The sequence below is a fragment of the Dipodomys merriami genome, unplaced genomic scaffold (assembly GCF_024711535.1).
Source record: "Dipodomys merriami isolate MVZ:Mamm:240054 unplaced genomic scaffold, mDipMer1.0.p SCAF_21, whole genome shotgun sequence".
Lineage (NCBI taxonomy): Eukaryota > Metazoa > Chordata > Mammalia > Rodentia > Heteromyidae > Dipodomys > Dipodomys merriami.
In genome coordinates, this window is record NW_027203493.1 from 5796774 (window position 1) to 5821407 (window position 24634).

The following is a 24634-nucleotide window of genomic DNA, read 5'->3' on the forward strand; positions in this document are numbered from 1 at the left end:
ATGTTTCTTTGGGCTTGGCTTTCTTCACTTAATATAATTTTTTCCAAGCCTTTCCATTTCCTAACAAATGGGGCAATGTCATTCTTTCTGATGGAGGAATAAAATTCCATTGAGTATATATCCCATATTTTCTTGATCCATTCATCTATCACCATTGAGGTGATATCTTAATGTTGTTTTGATTTGCATTTCTTTTATGGCTAGGGATGTTGAACATTTCTTCATGTGTTTATTGGCCATCCTTCTTTCTTCTTCAGAGAAGTTTCTCTTTAAGTCTTTCTCCCATTTATTTATTGGGCAGTTGTTTCTTTGAGGATTTGTTGTTGGGGGGTTTAATTTTTTGAGTTCCAAGTATATTTTAGATATGAGACCCTTGTCCGTTGTATGGCTAGTAAAGGTCTTCTCCCAATCCGTGGGCTTTCTATTGATCTTGCTAGCTATGTCATTTGCCCTACAGAAGCTCTGCAACTTTATGCAATCCCATTTGTCCAACCTTTCTTTGATTTGTTGTGTTTCCAGGTCTCTAGTCAAAAAATTGCGGCCTCAGCCAAATAGACCTAGGGTTTCTCCTATTCCATCCTGTAATGTTTTCAGAGTGTCTCCTTTGACTGCAAGGCCTTTGATCCATTTGGCGTTGACTGCGAGGCCTTTGATCCATTTGGCGTTGATTCTGGTGCAGGGTGATATATAAGGATCTAGCTTTAGTTTTCTACAAGTAGTTAACCAATTTTGCCAGCACCATTTACTGAAGAGGCTGTCTTCCTTCCATTCTATTTTTTTAGCTCCCTTATTGAAGATTAGATGGCTATAGGTCTGTAGGTTCATTTCTGGATTTTCAATTCTATTCCATTGGTCCTGAGGTCTGTTCTTGTGCCAGTACCAAGCTGTTTTGATTACTATGGCTTTATAGTAGAGTTTGAAATTTGGTATTGATATTCCTCCAGCAGTGTTCTTTCTATTGAGGATCATTGTGCTATTCAGGGTCTTTTATTGTTCCATATGAATTTTGAATTGCCTCTTCTATTTCCTTGAAGAATGAGGTTGGAATTTTGATGGGTATTGCATTGAATTTGTAGATAGCCTTGGGAATTATTGCCATTTTCACGATGTTGATCTTTCCTATCCAGGAGCATGGGAGTTTTTGCCACTTTCTAAGTTCTGTTGTGATTTCCTTTTTCAAGTTTTTAAAGTTTTCATCATAGAGGTCCTTCACTTCTTTGGTTAAGTTAATTCCTAGGTATTTTATTTATTGTGGGGCTATTACAAATGGAGTTGCTTTCCTAATTTCAGCCCCACTTTTCTCATTGTTGGCATACAGAAAGCCATTGATTTTTGAGAGTTAATTTTATACCCTGCTATTTTGTCAAAGTTTTGAATAACCTTGAGTAATTTGGGAGTGGAGTTTATGGGATTCTTTAAGTACAAGATTGTGTCATCTGCAAAGAGGGAGAGTTTTATTTCTTCTTTCCCTATTTGGATCCCCTTTATGTTTGCATCTTGTCTTATTGTTGTAGCTAGGTATTCTAATACTAGATTGAAGAGAAGTGGAGAGAGTGGACATCCTTGTCTTGTTCCTGAGTTAAGAGGAAAGGGCTTTAGTTTTTCACCATTAAGTATAATGCTGGCTGTAGGTTTGTCATATACAGCCTTTATTGTATTGAGGAATGTTCTATGGATTCCTAATTTTTCCAAGACCTTCATCATAAAAGGGTGTTGGATCTTGTCAAATGCCTTTTCTGCATCTATTGAAATAACCATGTGGTTCTTAACCTTGCTCCTGTTGATGTGATGAATTATATTAATTGATTTGCGTATATTGAACCAGCTTTGCATCCCTGAAATGAATCCTGTTTGATTGTGGTGTATGATTTTTTGGATAGATTGTTGAAGTTGATTGGCCAAAATTTTTGTTCTGCATCATTCTATCTCAGCTTCTTTTACCCTCTCATTTCTTCCTGTCCCTTCTCCATTAATAATACTGGCTTTGAACTCTCTGAACCAAATGTGCTATTTTGTCCATAGGATCAATAAAAACCAGACTCATGGGGTGAGCTTCATCCTCCTGGGCTTCTCAGAATATCCAGACCTCCAGGTGCCACTCTTTCTGGTTTTCTTCATCATCTACACCATCACCGTGCTGGGCAACCTGGGCATGATCACCATCATCAGACTCAATCCCAAGCTTCACACCCCCATGTACTTTTTCCTCGGTCACTTGTCCTTTGTGGATTTCTGCTATTCTTCTGTTGTCACCCCCAAGCTCCTGGAGAACCTGATTGTGGAAGACAGAAGCTTCTCCTTTGCAGGCTGTATTAGCCAGTTCTTCTTTGCATGCACCTGTGTGATAACAGAAATTTTTATGTTGGCAGCCATGGCCTATGACCGATTTGTGGCCGTTTGTAACCCTCTCCTCTACACGGTGGCCATGTCCAGGAAGCTGTGTTCTTTGTTGGTGACTGCATCCTACTTCTGGGGTGTCGCGTGTACTTTGGGACTCACGTACTTTATGTTAATTTTGAATTTCTGTGGGACAAAGGTTATAAACAACTTTGTGTGTGAGCATTCAGCCGTTATTGCTGTGTCCTGCTCTGACTCTTATGTGAGTCAGTTGTCTCTTGTAATCGTTACCACATTCAATCAAATAACCAGCCTGGGCATTGTTTTCACTTCCTATGTGTTTATTTTTGTCACTGTCATGAGAATGCCCTCCACTGCGGGGCGCTACAAAGCATTCTCCACATGTGCTTCCCACCTCACCGCCATTGCTATTTTCCATGGCCCCATCTTTTTCCTCTACTGTGTTCCTACCACCAAAAGTTCATGGTTGTTGGTAGAGATTGCCTCAATCTTTTACACTGTGGTCGTTCCTATGCTGAATCCACTGATTTACAGTCTCAGGAACAAAGATGTGAAGCAGGCAGCCAGGAGGCTAATCACTTCCCAAGTAACATGTCAAAAAAGTTGATTCTGATACTTTGATGTAATTACAAATCAATATAAAATTGTATTCTATTCCTATACTTGGAATACTTATACATCTTCCAATATTAAAAAAATCTCAGCTTCTAATTTATAAATACTATTATATTCATATATTATTATATTCATATTATTATATTCATTATAAACTCAAGCCATTGGAACTAAGTCTTTGATTCAGCTATTTGACCCATTTTATGTTAATACCCTTTCCTTTTTCTTTTACATTTTTTATTGTAAAAATGCTGTACAGAGGGGTTACAGTTACATGAACAAGGTAATGAGTACATTTCCTATTGAGCATTATTACTTCCTTTGTTCCTTTTTAAAAAAATTATTGGGGCTTGAACTCAATTCCTCAATTTGCTTGGATTATCTTGTACATGACTGGGTAATCTACCACATGTAGCATACTTCTGTTTATGTTTTTGGCTGGTTATTTGGAAATGAAGTTTTATGCACTCTTTTATCAAAGCTGGCCTTGAAATATGACTCTCTTTTTCTCAGCTTCCTTACTATTTAAAATCATAGGTATAAGCCAGCAATATCCAGCTGTGTTAGTACTGTATTGAGTGATTACCAGTGAAGACAACATGTTAACACTTCTTCATAAGTGCTGGATTTTCAAGATGCTCTGAAGATTTGTACTATGGAAATTGAGCTCATACTTTCAAATTTCTAGATTGAGACCTATTTCAAAAATTTCACCATGTCAAAACTATTTCTAGCTGGATACTGGTGGCTCATGCCTGTGATCCTAGCTACTCAGGAGTCTGAAATCAGGATCCTGATTCAAAGCCAGTCCCGGCAGGAAAGTCTGTTGGACTCTTATCTCCAATTAACCACCAGAAAATCAGAAGTGGCGCTGTGGCTCAAGTGGTAGACTGCTATCTTTGAGCTGAAGAGTGCAGGGACAATCCATTGCAACAATAAAATGTACTAGACCCTATGTTGAAAATGAACTTTACAATTTGGATGGGGGGGCGAGGGGGAGTGAAGTCATGGAGATGGGAGGAAAGGGATGGTAGGGGAAAAACAAAGGAGAAGGCAACAATGCTTGATAAGAAATTGACCCATTCTTGTTCATGTAATTGTAACCCCTCTGTACAGTATTTTCACAATAAAAAACTTACTAAAAAAAAGAATGCCTAGGCTGAGTTAAAGCCCCATGATGGACAAAAACACAACAACAACAACAACAAAAATCTCCAAACAGACAAACAAAAAGTCCAAACAACTATATCTAGTTTAATAGAAAGATGATGTAAATCATATAAAACTTCTAAAAATGATTATAATTCAGCATGGTTAAAACAATGGGGAAGAAATGTGGAAGAAATAAGAGGTAGAAGAGTTTATGTATGCATTCATATACATAAAGGTGTGGGTGTGTGTATAAATTTTATTCATCCATCAAAAATAATAAAATATCATTTGCAAGGAAATTGACAGATCTGAGAAACCAAATGTTAACTGAAATAAATCAGGCTCAAAGAGACAAAGGGCAAGTGAATTCATTTTTCTCAACTTAAACATGTGATTATGGAACCAACTATTTTGACAGTATGCTTTGCTTGGGAGAGGTTGGCAGGATGAGAGAGTGTGGGAGGTGGTGAGATGCTGATCAAGATTCTTTATACCAATTGCCAGGTTGAATGGTGATCAAGATTCATTGTCCTGAGATAGCGACATGCTGAATTGAAATGCCTTTGTATGATTATTTTAAATTGATAAAAATCATTGTTATATCACAAATCCCATTTTTCCTTTTGCGCCCGTAAATTAATCAATATATTTTTATAAGTTTATGCCTCTATCTCATTGTCTTTTCTGATAATGTGATGGTATGTCACTAATTTATTCTTGAAAATTTATTTGAATTTGTAAGTGGAACAGTATCAAGTATTTTTACATTGTACCCTATCACAGCACAGTATAACAATCATGATATTTGATATTGGTGTAAAATACAGATATGTAATTGAGGGATAATAAATAAGCAACCTTAATCTCAGGTGATATACAACTTGAATCCATGTATCAACGAGCTTGACATATCTATGCTGAGATCCATAGAACTGCCTGGGTTGTGTGAATGAGTCACTTAGATCAAGAAATCTTCAATTGCCTGGCCTAAGACTTGCCATCTTTTCTGGAGCAAAGTCACAGTTGAGTATAGTAAGTATAAAATCATGCCACAAGTTTCTATTTGTTTAGTGATGTAGTATAACTCAGAACAAGTCACATGACCAAGCACAAAATAACTGGGTGTGAGCATTGCCAACCTCTTACTGTACATCTACAAGTCAGATGTGATGAGGAATATTGAGGAGAACATTTACTTTTTTGAACACACTTTTTTTCTTTGATACTGAGAGACAATGTTAATGTATATCACAAGCACCCTATAATTGTTTCTGAATTAGTATAGTGTTCTACAATGACAGCTCATTTGTCTGCTGTAACCAGACTGTTGTGCCTGAGATTGCATGTAAATATGTACCTCTCCTGCTTAACTAACACTAGAGTGTACCCACTGATGGTTAAAAGAAAGAGTTATAGGTATGTTTTTATCCAAGATGGAGTTTTTATTGCAAATGATATTTTAAATTAAGTTGCATGCATTTGCAACATACAGTTTTAGAAAAGTCAGTCTTCTTACTATCCATGGTAAATAGCAAGAGTAACAAAGGGTTTACCTAGAAATTTTTTAAATGTTAAATATGAGTTTTCTTTCTTTTAGTTTCTTTGTTTTTCTTTCTTTTACTTTAAAACATTTCATTAAAACTCAAAACACAGTACACATTCATGGGATATCAGGTTATGTTTGATATATGTGAGTATTGTTTGAATCTGGCTAAACATATTCATCTCATGAAACATTTTTCTAATTGTTTGTGGTGCTCCGCATGCCTGCGGGCAGGTGGTACTTCAGTGCCTTGCACTTTCTAGACAGGAACTATGCAAATGGAGGCACATATCTAGCCTTTTTGTCCTCCAGTCATTTATTTCAGAGAGGGTCTCCACATTTTTCCTGGACTTGGTCCCAGACTGTCATCCCCCCATGTCTGACCTTTCTCTGTCCAACTTGTTCCAGTGGGATCTTGCTGAACTGAAACTGTGATTCTTTCAATCTCGGCCTCCTGAGTAGCTGAGACTAAGGCATATGAGCCACTATATTGGTCAGGTTTTACTTCTTAAAGATGAAAAACAATATAATTCCTTCTAGATATATATACACAATGGAATTCTACGCCTCCATCAGAAAGAATGATATGGCCCTGCTTGTTAGGAAATGGAAAAACTGGGAAAAATTATATTAAGTGAAGTAAGCCAGGCCCAAAGAAACATAGGCCCCATGGTTTCCCTTATTTGCACTAACTAATATATGTCTGAGACAAGCAGAAAAGGTCAGATAAGTTGATATTAGGTGAAATGAACCCCAAGATAAGGATTCAAATGTTTTTTTTTCTTTCATGCAATTGATTTTAACATATTTATAAGATTATTTCTTTGTTGCTTTGTATGTTCCTCCCACACGGTATTACCCCTGCTTTCACTGTATTTGATTTTGGTACGATTTGTGGAGGGAAGGGAAAAAACAAATGGTTTAAACAGGGATACAGGTGGACTCATTACAATAATGAGATGTACAAGACATTATGTCAAAAAAATGAACTTTGCAATTTTGCGGGGGGAGATGAAAAAAGGGGGGGCAGGGAAATGGGAAGGGATAGGAAGGGGAAACAAAGGAGGAGGCAAAAATGCTTGATAAGAACTGTACTCATTATCTTGCCCATGTAATTGTAACCCCTCTCTACAGTATTTTCACAATAAAAAAAGAAATGTACTCATTCTCTTACCCATGAAATTGTAACCACTCTGTATGGTATTTTCACAATAAAAAAAAGCAAATCACAGATTGTAGCTCCTGGTGAAATAAATATGTTTTACCAACACAATTATTTACACATACTTGTCCAATATCAGAAGTATATCCATTTCATATTACACATGTAAAAAAGAAACAAAGAGGTCAATCAATGTACTCTTTCCGTAGTTTGAAAATATATATATATAATTATTACATAGTAGAAAACCTCTTCCAGAAGCGCAAGGATGAAAACTGATCTTTCATCTGCCAAATCTTTGTTATTTTACTGATATTTTATGCTGGTTTTTCATCTGCCAAATCTTTGTTATTTTACTGATATTTAATGCAGAAATCTGATCATATTCCACTATTCACATTGCATTCATCAACTTGATTTGAGGAATACATATGAACATATGAGTGCATTATCACAAATGTGTTGCTTTTCATGTGTTCTCATCTATACATCACATACCTATGAAGAGCACAGTATATTCCAACCATATTTCTAAACCCTGAAAACACCCTTAGATACTTCATAACACAATTCCCTCTTCAAAATGAAAATAATGAAACACTCAAACTTGAGGAGAACGGAAATATCATGTTTGAGATTCTGTATAACAGCATTTTCTCTTTTATACAGGTTACAGGAAATTCTTAATGAAGAGTATAGAGATAATGGTAATCATAATTTTTTGTAAAGACTATTTTATTATTTCTTTTCTTTTCTGCTGCAAATTCTGTGAGGCAGTTGTCAGTGTCTTTGCCAAATAGAAGTTAACTGAAGTTAATTGAATCAAGTTAACTGACGAGTATCCAGCTTAAATGAATACTCCCAGTTATTTACCATTAGCATCCCAGAAAACCTTCCTCCTCCACAGTTTCTTCATTGCATTCTTCACCTCTGCGTTTCTCAGAGTGTAAATCAGAGGATTTAACATAGGAGTGATAATGGTGTAAAACACAGCCACCATCTTGTCCTCTGAGAAGGTAGTGTCCGGCCTCATGTACATAAAAGTACAGGGGCCGAAAAAGATGATGACCACAGCAATATGGGAGCCACAGGTAGAGAGAGCTTTGCGCCTACCTTCTGCTGACTGCTTCCTCAGAGACACCAGAATAACAGCGTAGGAGATCAGCAAGATAACGAAACTACAAAGCGCAATGGTACCACTGTTGGCTGTCATTACAGCACCAACTACATAGGTGTATGTGCAGGCAAGTTTCAGCACAGGATGGACATCGCAAAAGTAGTGATCGATCTCATTGGGACCACAAAAGGGGAGTTGAACTACAAGAGTCACCTGGATGATGGAGTGTAAGAAACCACCCACCCAGGTGCCCAGTAGCATCTTATTGCATTTCTGCTGGTCCATAATGGTCATATAGTGTAGAGGTTTACAGATGGCCACATGCCGATCATAGGCCATGACAGTCAGAATGAAAATCACAGTACAACCAAAGAAATGGACTCCAAAGACTTGCATCATGCACCCCCCATACGAGATAGTTTTTGTTTTTACTAACAGATCAATAATCATTTTGGGTGCTGTGACAGATGAAAAACAAATGTCAACAAAAGACAAGAAAAAGAGGAAGAAATACATGGGTGACTTAAATAAGTGACCCAGACACACTGTCAACATGATGACGGAGTTTCCCAGAAGAATGACTGTGTAGAAAAAGGAAAACACCAGGAAACAAACTGCTTCAACCTGGGGGTTCTGGGAAAGACCCCAGAAAATGAATTCTGTTACATTGTTTGCTTTTTCCATGGAATAAATCCATGAGGTCATGTTCCCGGCAGGCAAAGAGATGACCTGAAGGACACATGAAAATGGATTGTCAGAAGTTATTTCTAACTTGAAACAAGCCTGTAATTCTGGTGGTTGAAAATGGAAAAGACTTGAGCCTTGCAGCTTGGTTGAGAAATTGCTCAAGGAAATTGAAATGCTTCTATTTTGATGATCATATATCCCTGTTATATACCATTTCTTTACTTGAAATGAGGAAGTGAAGCCCAGGGAGATAAACCAAATCCCCTGAGTTTCTTCTCACCAGTGTTTCTCTAAAGCCTTTCCTCTGTGTTTTGTATAAGGGACTCCCTACTTAAATTTGTAACAACAATGTCTGTGTTTGGGAAGGTGTTTGTAGTACGAAAACATTTGCTTTTTCTTTGATGTAGAAGTGAAAATTTGTCTTCTCACCTTTTTCTCTTCTGAATGTTACTGGGGCTGATAACCACCACAGCTAAAGAGTCTTCCAAAAGCTAAGAGCTAGAAAGTTTGGTAGGTTCTTGTCCTTATTAAATTCAGATCCTATATGAATAAATGTGTGACCCTTTGTCTGATTTTAGGTTCCCATAGCAAAAAAAAAAAGGGAAAAAGAAAGAAGACTTAGATTACTTAAAGCACACAAATACAACTCTGAAATAATAGTGTTCTAACCTGGATAACTCATTCAACTTCAGAGAGACTCCTTTATTCTTTTGTGAAAGATAGAAGTTCGAATTATCCCTTGATTCCTTGGCAATCACCTCTGTCATGAAAGGAGACCATTCTGTAAACATGCACTAGACGAAAATCCTGAAAGAGAGGCACAAATAATATAATATGAGGTGATTTAAAAATTCTTTTACAGAAAGGAAGGGAGAGTGAAGTCTCACATAATTCCTTCATCTTCAAATTTAGCATACTGTAGGATGCCCAGAGTTATTTGCAATGGTATTTGTCATTGATCCACTTGTTGGAACACAAAAACAGAAACACTTGTCCCTTCAAGGTGAACATTTCTTTCTATATCCTAATGTTTCCAGTTTCATGGAAGCCCTTAGGATTTGGCTGGATTATATTTCCGAAAAGGGGCAGGAGAATGGGCATTAAATTACAGCTAGAAAGATTTTAGGAATAAAAATGTGTGATTTAAATGCCAGAATATTCACTGGTGAAATTTAGGGCACTCTAGATTGCTATATACTTTAGAGGAAAGTTGATGTGGAATAGATATAATTAAAAGGACTTTTCCAGTTCTTCATCAAAACAAGCTATGAATGTAAATGGTTTTATTGTACATTGCCATCCAGAAAACATATTGCTTGAGGATCCATTGATTTTAAAGCTGTACCCTTGGCTTTCAGGTTTAGTCATTTGCAGCAACTATGTGTCTCAGACATCTAGAATCTAGGGAAGTAAAGATCTGTATTTTTATTTAGTCTACAAATAACAGTTGGTAGAGAGGTCAACCACATCTGCTTTTTCTGGTGTATTACAAACCCATGAAAATAATAATGGCTATGATGTTAATAAAAATCTGTAATTCTGGGTTAGAATCATGCATATTTCTATTTTAACATTCACAGGATCCTTTTTCTTACTTATTAAGAAATTAGTAATTGGAGAATTGCAATTTCAATTGGAGAAACCCTTTAATTTAAGGAAGGTTTATTCATAACAGATTCAACAATTATTATGGTTTTGTTTGATTCTCCTCCAGAACAAAGCATTTAGTCAAAATAGGCACTTTTTCCATTATTTTCTAAAGAACAATGACCTACAGGAAAATTTATTTCCTTAAATCAAGACCTGTCACAATGATTTCTTCTTCCACATTCTCACCATTTCACATGTGATCATAAAAAGCTGTACTGTAAAACATTGGCATTTTCTTCTTGAACTTCAAGCTACCCTATTTCATGATCTATCTATCTATCTATCTATCTATCTATCTATCTATCTATCTATCTATCTATCTATCTATCTATACACTTTGTTATCTTTTTCGTGTGTGCTGATCCTAGGGCTTTAACTCAAGAACCTGGACACTGTCTCTGAGCTTTTTTGATCAAGGACAACACTCTACCACCATCCTAGTTCCTAGGATTACAACTATGAACCACCAACCTTGGCTACTCTATCTTCTTAATAATCTCATTTTCTCCTGTCTTCAAAAAATGATTGCATTGCAATTGTTTTACAAGTATACAACATTATCAACTTCATTGCATTCACTTTCCCACAAATATGCAGGATTACTTTTAGAAAAATAAACATTCTCAGCATTATTTTCCAGGGCTTGAAATTTATTTTTCCTTCTTCCTTGGATAATGTGAGAACAGCTGTCTAAAATGAAGTTAGAATGATGCCTGAGGAAATGTGTGAATAATTTAGCCCCACACAATCTCTGGTAAGCTCAACTCACAGACAGCTAGTACACAGACTTTTTTTGTTTTGTCTAACCTCCAGTAATTCACAATTTCAGTGTACCTTTGGCAATAAATGCCCATTTTCCTCTTTCATATACATCTACTTAAAGAAAACCAAGCAAACTGGTAATGACCTTAGGGATAGCTTTTTCCCCAAAGTCTTTGTTCAATGTCTAAACCAAATTGCAAGCCTAACAATGGGCTTTAATTTCCAGTGTTTGTTGAATTTAAAAATAAATAAATAAATAAATAAATGAATAGAAGTTTACTAGTAAAACTGAAACAACAAGCATATCATAACCCTAACCTAAAGTGATTTTTTGCAATTTTGAGTAATTTTTTCATGATTATATTCTTAGATCCTTGAATTAATATGTTGCTCAAATGCATATTAAACATTATATGTTTATATGACAATATCTTCTTACTTACCATTAATTGTAATTTTATTAAACATTATATGTTTATATGACAATATCTGCTTACTTACTATTAATTGTAATTGTTCTATTTTAATTGTTTTACTCTTAAAAATTCTTTTTGAGCAGAAAGGGTCCATTTAACATTTCTACTGGAATTCTGCCTTCCTTAACTGAGTGTGTGTGTTGATTTCTGCCAAGAGGAGTGAGGTTTATTGCTGACGCATGTTTTTAAAATTAATTATGTTGTCCCTAATATACTTACATTTGTACTATAAACAGCTGACATGTTCTGAGCTTTTTCCTTTTCTATTTCTATTACCTCCTATCTTTTCCTTTTTCTGCTTTTCAACTTTTTCCTTTCTATCTTTATCCATCGTCTTTCTGTCTCATACAACACCAAAAATGTCACTAGAACACTGTCTCACTGCAATTCCCTAGGGATAAACTTGTTTCCTTGATTCTTTCACATTTTCAAGGCTACCCATTCCCTGTGACTACTTTTCTCTATCTTCAAAGCCACAAATCTCTCTATGAATCTGTCGCCTCCATCTTCCAGGCTAATTCCTTGTGCACAGCTGGATCATGCTGGGACACACCTTGATATTGTGCTCACCTGATTAGCAAACTTGATTCCATCATAAACTCAATCTGCATTTATTGTGTAAATTAAGCACATTCATGGATTTTATGATTAGGTCATAAATAGCTTTGGAGTAGGGTTCACCTTCTATTCATCACAGCTAGTCATTCTTTTAATTGAGTGATTAAGAAAGCCAGCCAATTCATTCTGCTTACCAAAATTTACTTTAAGATCTATGCACTATTTGAAAATAAGTTTTGAACAAAATGGTAATTTTTGTATATTGCTAATAATATTTTAGCATCCAGACCTTACATAATAAATATAAGCAACACAATGATACTAGATGACCCGAATCTCCTGGATGGAATGAGAGATGCCATATCACCATGGAGTCACAGAGACATCTAGGACATGTTCAGAGGAAGTTCATGACCATTCTAGAACCTTGAGGCTGTGTCTTTCTGTCTGGATGAGTACAGGAGAGATAATGAATGGTGGCTCCCTGGCTACCCCTTTCCTCATCCTCTGTTCATCTCACCTCTCTTACATGAGTATGCAATCTGTGGACTAGTGAAATCCATATGAGGGCTGGGAAGGTAGTTCACTGGTAGAGAGCTTGCCTTGCATGCATGAGGCCCTTGGTTCAATTCCACAGCACCACATAAGCAAAAAGAAAAAAGCCTGAAGTGGTGCTGTGGCTCAAGTGGTAGAGTGCTAGCCTTGAGCTGAAGAGCTGAGGGACAGTGCCCAGGCCCAGAGTTCTGGCCCCATGACTGGACCCAATAAAAAATCCATATGAACAGTGTGGCATAATATATATAGGTTGTGTTTTTGTTTGTGTGTTATTGAGGCAACTGAACCTGGCCTCAGACTCAGAATCTATCCGTTTCAACATTCCTAGTGCAAGGATTACCAGTGTGGTGACACAGACTTTGTACCACCTATTTTGAGACAATCTTCAATTAATGAACATACATGAAGATTCACTTGAAAATATATAGCTTTCCACAATAGTTATATTATTTTAAGAGGTAAATAGCTTCTTGATCTTTGAAGTGAGCAATACAAAAACACATGTGAAATTCAGGAGGTAGAAAATTGCATATTTGAGGAAAATCAAAAACAACAGAGCAAAATGAATTTGAAGAAGGGTAAGAAAAGAGTTTTGAAGTGAAGCCTAGACCAAGGTCATCAGGGGTCTCCTCGAGGAAGATATGATGATTGAATTTAGTGATTGTAGGACAGGACACTATTCTACAAAAGGGAATTGGAATACTAAGAGGACTCGTTGGATTGTTTCATGAGAGTACATTGTTGGGGACACAGATGAGCAAGAGAATTTGCAGGAGACTAATCATGTAAGTAAGGCTAAGCAAATAACACAGAGAGAATGAGATTAATAAATGGGATATTTTGGTGATAGCTTACTCTGAAATATCTACTTCCAATTCAAGCTCTTTCTATATTCCATACGTTTTCATTGGCTTATTACATTTTTGGACAAAAATTAAACATTTCTTCTTTTAGTTTTTCTTCTGAATAAATCTTTCCCAGGTATGCTAGAAATTTAAGCCCATGGAAAGATGTCATTTTCTAGATAATGTCAGTATATTGGAGGGCAGAGGAATGAGAGCGTTCGTTGGAATTTACTTTTTTCTTGAATGCTGTGTATGCCTTTATGAGGTGCCATCGTCAACTTACTAAAAGCTTCAGACAGTATTTTAGAACCTGAATAGAGAATTGACTCCATTTTGCTTAGTATATAACAACCCCATCTGTTATAGAGAGGATCCCATTTGATAAATTTTGATAAAGTTTCCCACTGGTAGTTTTCTGTATATAAATCTTGCTGCAAAAACTGATGAAACATTCCTGGGTGTCTGGCTGTTATTTTTTATTTTTCTTATTGCTATTGTCCTGTTCCACTGAATAAACCAATGTTCTCTGTAATTTCTTCTTCTTACCCATGACATACATGCAAGTAGACTAACAGCCATATTGATATGCCGTATCCATCAAATTGATTTTAGAAGAGCCTGAATTTTCACAAATTCCAGTTCTTTTATTCTGCTCACTTTAGTATTCTACTATGGATAATTTGAAAAATCTGGATAATTTTTTAAAATTCTGATTTAATGTGTTTCATCTCTTTCTTTGATGAGTCCCTGCCTGGTTTTGGGATGAGGGTTATGATGGCTTCATAGAAAGTGTTCAGTAGTGAACTTTCTCTTTCAATTTCATTCAAGAGTTGGAGGAGTATTGGTGTGAGCTCTGCTTTGAAGGCCTTGCAGAATTCTGCTGTAAAACCATCTGGTCCTGGACTTTTCTTAGCTGGGAGGTCTCTTATTGCTGTTTCTATTTCAATGCTTGATATGGGCCTGTTAAGATGGTTTAACTCATCTTGGTTTAGTTTTGGCATGTCAATATTTGCTAGGAAAAGGTCCATTTCTGCCAAGTTCTCAAACTTATTAGCATAAAGTTTTGAGAAGTATACCCTTATAATGTTCTGAATCTTGGTTGTTTCCATGGTGATGTTTCCATTCTCATCTCTGAGTTTATTCATTTGGGTGTGTTCTCTTCTTTTTCTGATAAGATTTGCTAAGGGTCTGTCAATTTTGTTAATTTTTTTGATGAACCAACTCTTTTTTTTTAAATTTTATTTTATTTTATTTGTGAACATACTGTATAGAGGGGTTACAATTACATGGGCAGAATAATGCGTACATTTCTTACCAAGCATTGTAGCCTCCTCCTTTGGTTTACCCTTCACATCCCTTTCCAGCCTCCCCCCCTCCCACCCAATCCCAATCCTTCTCTTTCCCCCCCCTTCCCCCCGCTCCCGGAACGGAAGTTGTAACGCTCGTTTTGGACAGAGGAGGGAAGGCCACCTCTCCCTCCCCCCAGTACCAGTGATCTCCATCTTGGATACTTACAAAGCTCGGAGGAGCTGCCAGCTCCAACTAAGGCCTTGGAATAAAACGAGTCATTTAGCAGGTCACAAGAACTTAACGGTGAAGTGACCTGCCAGACTCAGCTCCATCCAGGGAAAAGTCACCCAGCTCAGGAGCCAGCCATTGGAGTGGCTTTCCTCACTGGGTAACCAGAGCCAGAGGCTGCCCCTTCCTCTAGCAGCCTCAACAATCAATTGAAAAACAGAAACCCTGAGAATGGCTCCAGGCTGGGCTCTGTGAGTTTTTTTTTCACAAAATAGCCCCAGGGAAAAGCTACTGATTGTTGAAAGGCCTCAACTCTACCCAGAACCTACCTTCAACACTGCATCCCCCTCTTTTGTGATTCTCAAAGCAGATCTGCCTCCCATTAAACTAATCTGGGAGGGGGATCTCAAAATCTTGGGTAAAGCAGAGCATTTTTCTGCCTGTTCGAACAAACTGACTTAAGAAACCAATCAAGCCACAAGACCTCAAGCTGACCAGAGACTCCAACAAGAGGCTGGTTACAGACAAAAGGGAGATACAGGATTCTTCCTTCCCACCCCTCCCAAAAAAATCAAAAAAAAAATCAAAGAACTTTTTCTTTTTCTTTTTTTTTTCTTCTTCTTTTCTTTTTTTTTCTTTCTTTTTTTAGGTACATTATATATATAAAAAAAATTTTTCCTTTTCTAAAAATTTTATTAATCTTTAATATCTGCCTTTTCTGAAAAAAATAAGTGTTTTCCAGTAACTTTTTTTCTCTTATAATTTTTACTTTAGGAATAGGTGAATGTGCGTTTTCCTTTCTTTTCTTGTCTTCTTTCTCTTTCTCTTTCTTTCTTATCTATCTTTTTGTTTTTTGTCTAGCTCTACTGAACTTCTGATCTTTTTTTCTCCCTTTATTATTCTGTTCACCTATTCGTCTCTATTGATCTTCTTTATGTGACTTAACTCTTGTCTTGCACATCCTCAGATAAACCCGTAGTTAACTAGTAGACCCTATCCCCCATTGTGTACACACTTAATCCACAAATTTATTACTCAATTCAAAACCTCTGAGACTTAAATTCCTAATAGCAGTACTACCTCTTTATATCTATATAATATTTTAAGCATTTTTTTAAGTTTTTCACTTCTCCTCTATGTCCTTCCATTTTCTTAATATACTCACATTCCTCTCTAAATAGATGGTCTTTTAATCTCCATAATAACATTAATTTTTACATTTCTATTTTTTTCTGGTCTCTTTTCATTTCACTTTCCCTTTCTTCTTTTTCTCTCTCTCTCTACTTGCATCCTACCCAACCTAATTCCTGCATTGGGATTAGGACATAGTTAACTCTCCCTGTGACCCCCCCACACCAATCTATTCCTATTTTTTACCCACATCTCTCCCTAAGCCTAATAATTTCTGGTCTTCCAAATTCTTTTCTGTGGTTCGAAGCCCATTAACATATAGTTGTTTGATGTTGAATAGATGTATCTGTTGAACTAGATTGTATCTGTAGACTATTGACTGTACAAAAGCAAACTTTGATTGATGGTTGCCTTAAGATAGTGTTCTAGCACAAAACTGGTGCTATTTTCATCTCAAATTTTCATCTCAAATGGGCAGAGTAAGCCAGAAAAACACAAGAAAAATGGCAAATCATGATATCTCAATTCCCAATCTTAATAATCAAGGGTCAGAACAGATAATGAATAATCCAGAGGAGAGTTCCCAAATAGCTCCACAAACACTGCTGGCAACCATGATAAATGAGAAGTGTGACAACTTAAAAGGACTCTGTATGAGCATGAAAGGGAGAGAGAGGAGGCATCCCAAAAGCTTACACAGGAATATCATAAGTGTGAGGAAGCTACTCAAAAACTGACGCAGGATTTGCGTGAACAACTTGAGAATACTCAAAGAGAAAAGGAGGAATTTCGTGAGCAGGCTGAGAACACTCAAAGAGAATTGCAGGAATCCCACGAACGTGAGGAAAGAGAACTACAGGAATCCCATGAACGGGAGGAAGCTAATCAAAAAGTAATACAGGAATTGAGAGACCAGGTAGAGAATACACAAAGATCACTAAAGGCATTCATGGAATCCATTAACAAAGAGCTGAAGGAAGTCAGGGAGACCACAAAGGGAATGCTGAATGGAACCCAACAGAAGGAATGGGAGTCCAAAGAAACCATAAGCAATCAACTAAGTGATTTGAGAACAAACACTGAACACCAAATTAAGGAAGTAAAGAAATTCATACAAGACCTAAAACAGAGCTTCAACAAAGAACTTGAAGCCATCAAAGCTGACCAACTAGAAGGAAAAGAGATAAAAAACAAAGTGGAGAGTCATGACAGCAGTTTAGTCCATGCAGAAGATCGAATCTCAGGGATTGAAGACACCCTAGATATTATAGAGAAAGAACATACAACCATCCAAGACAAGTCGAAGAAATATGATAGATCTATCCAACACCTGGAAGACACCAACTCTTTGTTTTGTTGATTCTTTCTATAGTTTTTTTTTTTATTCTAATTCATTTAATTCTGATTTAATTTTAATTATTTTTTTCCGTCTACTGGATTGGGGTTTATCTTGCTGCTCTTTTGCAAGGAGGTTTAGATGTGTCATTAAATTGTTGGTTTCAGATCTCTCCAATTTGTTGATGTAGGAGATCAGAACTGTAAACTTGCATCTGAGTACTGCCTTTGCTGTGTCCCCGAGGAGCTGGTATTTTGTGTGCTCATTTTTGTTGAATAGCATGAAAATTTGAATTTCCTTACTAATCTCTTCCATGACCCACTCGTGATTCAGCAGTGTGTTGTTCAGCCTCCATGTGTTACTGGACTTTCTTTGGTGGTTTTTGGTGTTGAGTTCTAGTTTTATTCCCTTGTGGTCAGAGAGAATGCAAGGTATAACTTCAATGTTTCTGAATTTGGACAAGTTTACATTGTGGCCTAAAAATGTTCCATGTGCTTCTGAGAAAAACCTGTATTCTGATGCTGCTGGGTGAAATATTCGGTAGATGTCTGTTAAATCTAGTTGATCTATGCAGCTGTTTAGATCTGTGTTTTCTCTGTTGAATTTTTGCCGAGTTGATCTATCTAGTGGGGAGAGTGGTGTGTTAAAATCCCCAACAATTACTATCTTTGGATTTATGTGGGATTTGAGGGAAAGTAGTGTTTCTTGGATAAATGTGGGTGCTCCATTTTTTGGCGAATAGATATTTAGAATTGTAATATCCTCCTGAAGGAGAGATCTCTTAATTAGTATGTAGTGACCTTCTTTATCTCTTTTCACGAATTTTAATTTGAAGTCTATTTTATCTGATATTAGGATTGCTACTCCCGCCTGTTTATGGGGGCCATTTGCTTGGTAGATTTTGCTCCAGCCTTTAACATTGAAAATGTGTTTGTTTTTACGGGCAAGATGTGACTCCTGAAGGCAGCAGATAGAAGGATCTTGTTTTTTAATCCAACTAGACAGTCTATGTTGCTTAATTGTAGAGTTAAGTCCGTTAATGTTAAGAGATAGGACTGAGAGGTATTTGTGGGTTCCCGACATGTTATCCACCATCTTGGGGGTTGTGAAAACTGGGTTCCTCTATGGTTATTGGATTCTCAGTTTGGGTGCTGTTTCTTGGCCTTTGTTGTGGTCTTGTTGGTTTTCTATGTGTAGGACATCTTTAAGAATGTTTTGTAGGGCTGGTTTGGTGGAGATGTAGTGTTTCAATTTTTCTTTGTTATGGAAGTTTTTTATTTGGCCTTCAGTTATGAAGGAGAGTTTAGCTGGGTACAGTATTCTTGGTTGATAGTTGTTTGTTTTTAGGGCTTGGCATACATCATTCCAGGCTCTTCTTGCTTTGATTGTCTCTGCTGAGAAATCTGAGGTGATTCTAATTGGTTTCCCTTTATACATGATTAATCTTTTCTCCTTCACAGCTTTAAGAATCTTTTCCTTGGTCTGAGTTGATCCTGTGTGGATTATAATGTGACAGTGGGATGTCCTATGCTGATCTGGTCTATTTGGGGTTCTAAAAGCTTCTTGTATTTGAATAAGCCTATCTTTTTGCATGTTTGGGAAGTTCTCTGCTAGGATCCTGTTAAACAAATTTCCTAGTCCATTACCTCTGTTTCTAGGTGCTCCTCTACACCCATTATCCTTAGATTAGGCCTTCTGATGGTGTCTTCCAAGTATTGGATAGATCATATTTCTTGGACTTTACTTGGATGGTTGTATGTTCTTTTTCTGTAATATCTAGGCTGTTTTCAATCCCCGAGATTCGATCTTCTGCATGGACTAACCTGCTGTCAAGACTTTCTACTTTGTTTTTTTATTTCTTTTCTTTCTAGTTGGTCAGCTTTGATGGCTTCAAAGTCTTTGTTGAAGCTTTGTGTTAGATCTTGTATGAACTTCTTTGCTTCCTTAATTTGGGTTCAGTGTTTATTCTCAAATCACTAGTTGATTGGTTATGGTTTCCAAGGACTCCCATTCCTTCTGTTGGGTTCCATTCAGCATTCCCTTTGTGGTCTCCCTTACTTCCTTCAGTTCTTTGTGTTAATGGATCCCATGAATGCCTTTAGTGACCTTTGTATATTCTCATCCTGCTCTCTCAATTCCTGTATTACTCTTTGCTTAGCTTCCTCCTGTTCATGCCATTCCTGTAGTTCTCTTTGAGTGTTCCCAGCCTGTTCACGCCACTCTGGCCTTTCTCTTTGAGTATTCTCAAGCTGCTCATGCAAATCCTGTATCAGTTTTGGAGTAGCTTCCTCACACTCATGATTTTCCTGTATAAACCTATGGATTGCCTCCACTCTCTCCCTCTCAGGATCATGCAGAGTCCTTTGTAGGTTTTCAATCTTTTCCTGCATTGACCTTTTGTTTGCCTCCTCTCTCTCCCTATCACGTGCATACAGAGTTCTTTGTATGTTTTCAATCTTTTCATTTATCATGTTTGCCAGCAGTGTTTGTAGAGCTATTTGGGGACTCTCCTCTGGGTAATTCATTATCTATTCTGTCCCCTGATTATCATGAGTGAGAGTGGAGATACCCGGACTTGCCATTTTTCTTGTGGTTTTCCAGTTCACTCTGCCCATTTGGGATGAAAATAACACCAGTTTTGTGCTAGAACACTAACTTAAGGCAAGCATCAACCAAAGTCTGAATTTGCACAGTCAATAGTCTGCAGATACAATCTAGTTCAACAGATACCTCTATTCAACATCAAACAACTATATATTAATGGGCTATGAACCGCAAAAAAGAATTTGGTAAACCAGAACTTATTAGGCTTAGGGAGAGTTGTGGGTAAAAAATAGGAATAGAGTGATGTGGGAAGGTACAGGGAGAGTTAACTTAACTAAGTCCTAATCTCAAAGCAGGAAATAGGTTGGATAGGATGAAAGTAGAGAGAGAGAAAACAAGAAGAAAGAGAAAGGAAAACAAAGAGACCAGAAAAAATAGAAAAATAAAAATTAAAAATATGCAGAATCAACAACAAACTATTCAAAGAACGTGAATATAATGAGAGAAGGGGAGGTATATAAGAAGATGTGAAAAACTTAAAAATAAAAATACTTAAAATATTATATAGGTATAAAGAGGTAGTACTGCTATTAAGGAATTTAAGTCTGAAAAGTTTTGAATGAGTAATAAATTTGTGGATTGAGTGTGTACACAATGGGGGATCGGGTCTAATAGTCAACTACGTGTTTATCTGAGGATGTGCAGAACAACAATTAAGTCCCATAAAGAAGAACAAATGAGAAGAAAAGGTGAGAAGGTATGGAAGAAAGAAAAAAAAGATCAGAAGTTCATTCTAGCTAAGCAGAAAAGAAAAAGAAAAATTTAAAAAAAAAAAGAAAGAAAACACACACACGCATGTATTCCTAAAATAAAGATTATAAAGGGAAAAAAGTTACTAGTAAACAATTTTTTTCAAAAAAGGTAAAAATTTAAAAAAGTTTTAGAAAAGAAAAAAAATTTTTAATAAAAGGTATAAAAAAAAAAAGAAGAAGAAAGTTCTTTGAATTTTTTGTGAGGGTTGGGAAAAATCCTGTATCTCCCTTGTATCTGTAATCAGCCTCTGGTTGGAGTCTCTGGTCTGCCTGTGGTCCTGTGCCTTGTTTGGTTTCTTAAGTTTGTTTGGACAGGCAGAAAAATGCTCTGCTTTACCCAGGATTTTGTGATCCTCCTCCCAATTTAGTTCAATGGGAAGGGGGTCTGCTTTGAGTATCACAAAAGAGGGAGATGGCTTTTTCCTCAAGTTCGGAGAGGCTGTGATGAGGCTAGGTTCTTGGTAGAGTTGAGGCCTTTTAGCAAACAGTAGCCTTTCCCTGGGGCTGGTTTGTGAGAAGCTCACAGAGCCCAGCCTAGAGCCACTCTCAGGATTTCTGTTTACTGATTTTCAATTGATTGTGTAGGCTGCTTGAGGGAGGGGCAGCCTCTGGCTCTGATTACCCAGTGAAGAAAGCCACTCCTAGGGCTGGTGCCCGAACTGGGTGACTTTTCGCTGGGTGGAGTTGAGTCTGGCAAGTCACCCCATTAAGTTCTTGTGATCTGCTAAATGACTCCTTTTATTCCAAGGCCTGAGTTGGAGTTTGCAGCTCCACCAAGCTTTGTGGATATCCAAGATGGAGATCTCCTGTACTGGGGGAGGGAGGGGTGGCCTTCCCTCCTCTGCTCCCTGAGAAGGAGTGAGGACTTCAGGCTTCTACTCACGCTGAGTCTTGGTTCCTGGGTTGTCTCTGGTCTGCGAACTGCAGGATGAAGATGTCTGCTCCTTGTTGGTTCTTGCTGGTGTTGAGTAGAATCTGCTTTCCCGCCATGTATGGCTCCTTCTTCCCCAACTCTCTATGTTTCAGGTATGGCTGTAAGGCCGCCGCCGCCTCTGCTGCCACCCCATTGGCAGCTGCTGGCAAGAGCTCAGATCTGTCCCCTTGCCTGGATTTTCCCTCTCTGGCCTAACTCTCTGTCCTGTGATGGCACACTTGGTGTGATTCTCTGGCTTAGGACTGTTCACTGGAACTCTATAACTGCTTTCTATGCAATAGCTTGCTTAGGCTTCAGCTTCTCCTCCGCAATCTTTCCAGAACCTTCCATTTGCATATATTAATATCTTTTGTTTTTTACTTTTTTGAATTCATACCAATTTTGCCAGATTATATTCTCCTTTCTGGTTAATTGTTTGCATATATTTGTTTTCATTTTGTAGACTTCTTCTTTTCTGTGGTATATGTACAATCTTATAAATCTGATGTAATCCCATTAATCAATTCTTTCTCTTATATCCTAAGTGAATGGCATTCATTTTTTTTTTTGGTTGGTCATGGGGCTTGAACTCTGGGCCTGGGTGCTGTCTCTGTACTCTTTAGCTCAAAGCGAGGGCTCTACCGCTTGAGCCACAGCACCACTTCCAGTTTTCTAGTGGTTTATAAGAGATAAGTGTCTCATGGACTTTTCTGCCCAGGCTGGCTTTGAACCCCTATCCTCAGATCTCAGCCTCCTGAGTAGCTAGGATTACAGGCATGAGTTTGCTCCCAGTGTGACTAGCATTCTATTGGGGAACAAGTAATCTGTGATTCTATCTTGAAATGCGTTCCTATTTTTCCCTCTAGTAGTTTCAAAATCTCATATTTTACATTAAGTTCTCTGTGCATTTTGAATTGATTTTTGTATAGGATGAGACACAGGGATCTAGTTTCAGTCATATACATGTAGATATCCAGTTTTCCCAGTACACTTTGTTGTAATAGACATCTTTTTTTAAAAATTTCAACAATATACATTTTTTAAATTTTTATTTATTTTTATTGTGGAAATTCTGTACATAGGGGTTACAATTACATGGGCAAGATAATGAGTACATTTCTTATCAAGCATTGTAGCCTCCTCCTGTTTCCCCTTCCCATCCCTTCCAAGCCTCCACCAGCCCCCCCCCCCGTCTCCCCAACTGATCCTCCCCGCTCCCCCTACCAAAGTTGTAAAGTTCGTTTTCAACATAACAACTTGTACTTCTCATTGTTGCAACGGGTCCACCTGTATCCATATTTAAACGACTTGTTTTTCCCCTTCCCCTCCACAAATTATACCGACATCAAATACAGTGAAAGCAGGGGTTATACTGTGGGGGAGGGACATACAAAGCAACAAAGAAATAATCTTATAAATGCATGAAAAACAATCACATGAAAGAAAAAATGATTGAATACATATCTTAGGGTTCATTTCCCAAACCTCATATTATCTGAACTTTTCTGCTTGACTCAGACATATACTAGATATTGCAAATAAGGGAAACCATGGGACCAATTGAAACAGACATCTTATATTTCAGCATCTTTCCAAGAATGATATGTCTGTTAATGCATTGATTTATTCCTGGGTCATATATTCTATCCATTTTCAACATCTATTTTTTATGCAAATACCACACTGTTTCTGTTACTGTATCTCTGTAGTATAATTTGACATCAGACTTTTTGATATTTGATCAGATATTTCTTGGGTTGCTTTGTTATTATGTGATTATAAGGTATTGCATGATTTCATGTGAATTCTAATAGTTTTATGTTTTGTGAAAGATAATATCAAAATTTGTAAAGACATTGCATTTAGCCTGTGCTTTTCTTTGGGAGAATACAGTCATTTACATAATGCTAATTCTACTCAGTATTGAATACAAGAGGACAATTTCTTCATTTTTTCAGTATTTCGCAATTTTGATTGTGGTAGTCATCTATGTCCAACTAGATTTATTTGTAAGTGTTTCTGAAGTTACTGTGTGTTCATTGTTGATATATTTATTTTGAATTTCTTAATTTATCCTATGTTCTTTTTTTATATTTTTTTATTGTAAAAATACTGCACAGAGGGGTTAAAGTAACATGAGTAAGGTAATGACCACATTTCCTATTGAACATTGTTACATCCTCCTTTGTTTTACTCCTACCATACGTTTCATCTTCCCCTCCCCAGCTAGTCCCTCCCTCTCCGCAAAGTTGTAAATTACGTTTTCAATATAGAATCTTATACATCTCATTGTTACAGTGGTTCTACCTATACCTTTATTTCCGCATTTTGTTTTTTCCCTTCCCCTTCTCATATTGGAAAAACATGTATATACAAGATAAAGGGCACCAGAATCACATACAGTGATTCAATTCCACTTTCTTCATCATTTCTGACTATCCACTGTGTTTCAATTCCTTCTACTATGTATATAATTTTCTGATTTAGTAGAGACCCATACTTATATATACTAATAGTTTCTTTCATTCTTTTTCCTTTTATTTCCTTTATTTCTATTTAATACCCAGTGCTTCAGGCCCTGCGTGTAATTCTGTCTTCCACTGGTTCCACTAGACCAAAGAAGCTTACAAGAGACCCCCTTATGTGATTTAGAGAATGTTTTGCTGCCAGGACTCTGATTATGAAATTGTGTGGGGGATTTCATTCAATTTATTGATTTCTCCTTTCACATTTACACATGTTTAATTTAGTTGTTTATTTCCAATGGGACAGGTAATATGGAGTGGTACACTCTTCAGTATCTGTTACTTTTGTTTGGCTTTTTGATGGTAGCCCTTCTAACTGGAAGGTCAGGGTGCTCATTGTGGTTTGACTGAGATTTCTCTGAGAAAGCAACAGAA

General features: G+C 37.1%; 2 protein-coding genes across 2 annotated transcripts in view; one reads left to right on the forward strand and one right to left on the reverse strand.

Annotated features, from left to right (window-relative positions):
• The window catches only part of LOC138834200 (olfactory receptor 5D13-like), a 37139-nt gene extending 15189 nt beyond the window's left edge, over positions 1-21950 (forward strand). The window contains exons 4-7 of the mRNA XM_070032950.1: positions 595-680; positions 2023-2944; positions 11044-11096; positions 21848-21950. Coding sequence (XP_069889051.1) covers positions 595-680; positions 2023-2944; positions 11044-11096; positions 21848-21950 — 1164 coding nt within the window. The remainder of the gene's footprint in view (positions 1-594; positions 681-2022; positions 2945-11043; positions 11097-21847) is intronic.
• LOC138833690 (olfactory receptor 4S2-like) lies at positions 7696-8652 on the reverse strand. The gene has a single exon (XM_070031981.1). The coding sequence runs from the start codon at positions 8650-8652 to the stop codon at positions 7696-7698; it is 957 nt and encodes a 318-aa protein (XP_069888082.1).
• Positions 21951-24634: the final 2684 nt, after the last annotated feature.

What these genes read in the sequence shown, in the direction of transcription:
- LOC138833690 (XM_070031981.1), bottom strand. Translation starts at nt 8,652, where the DNA reads ATGACCTCATGGATTTATTCCATGGAAAAAGCAAACAATGTAACAGAA.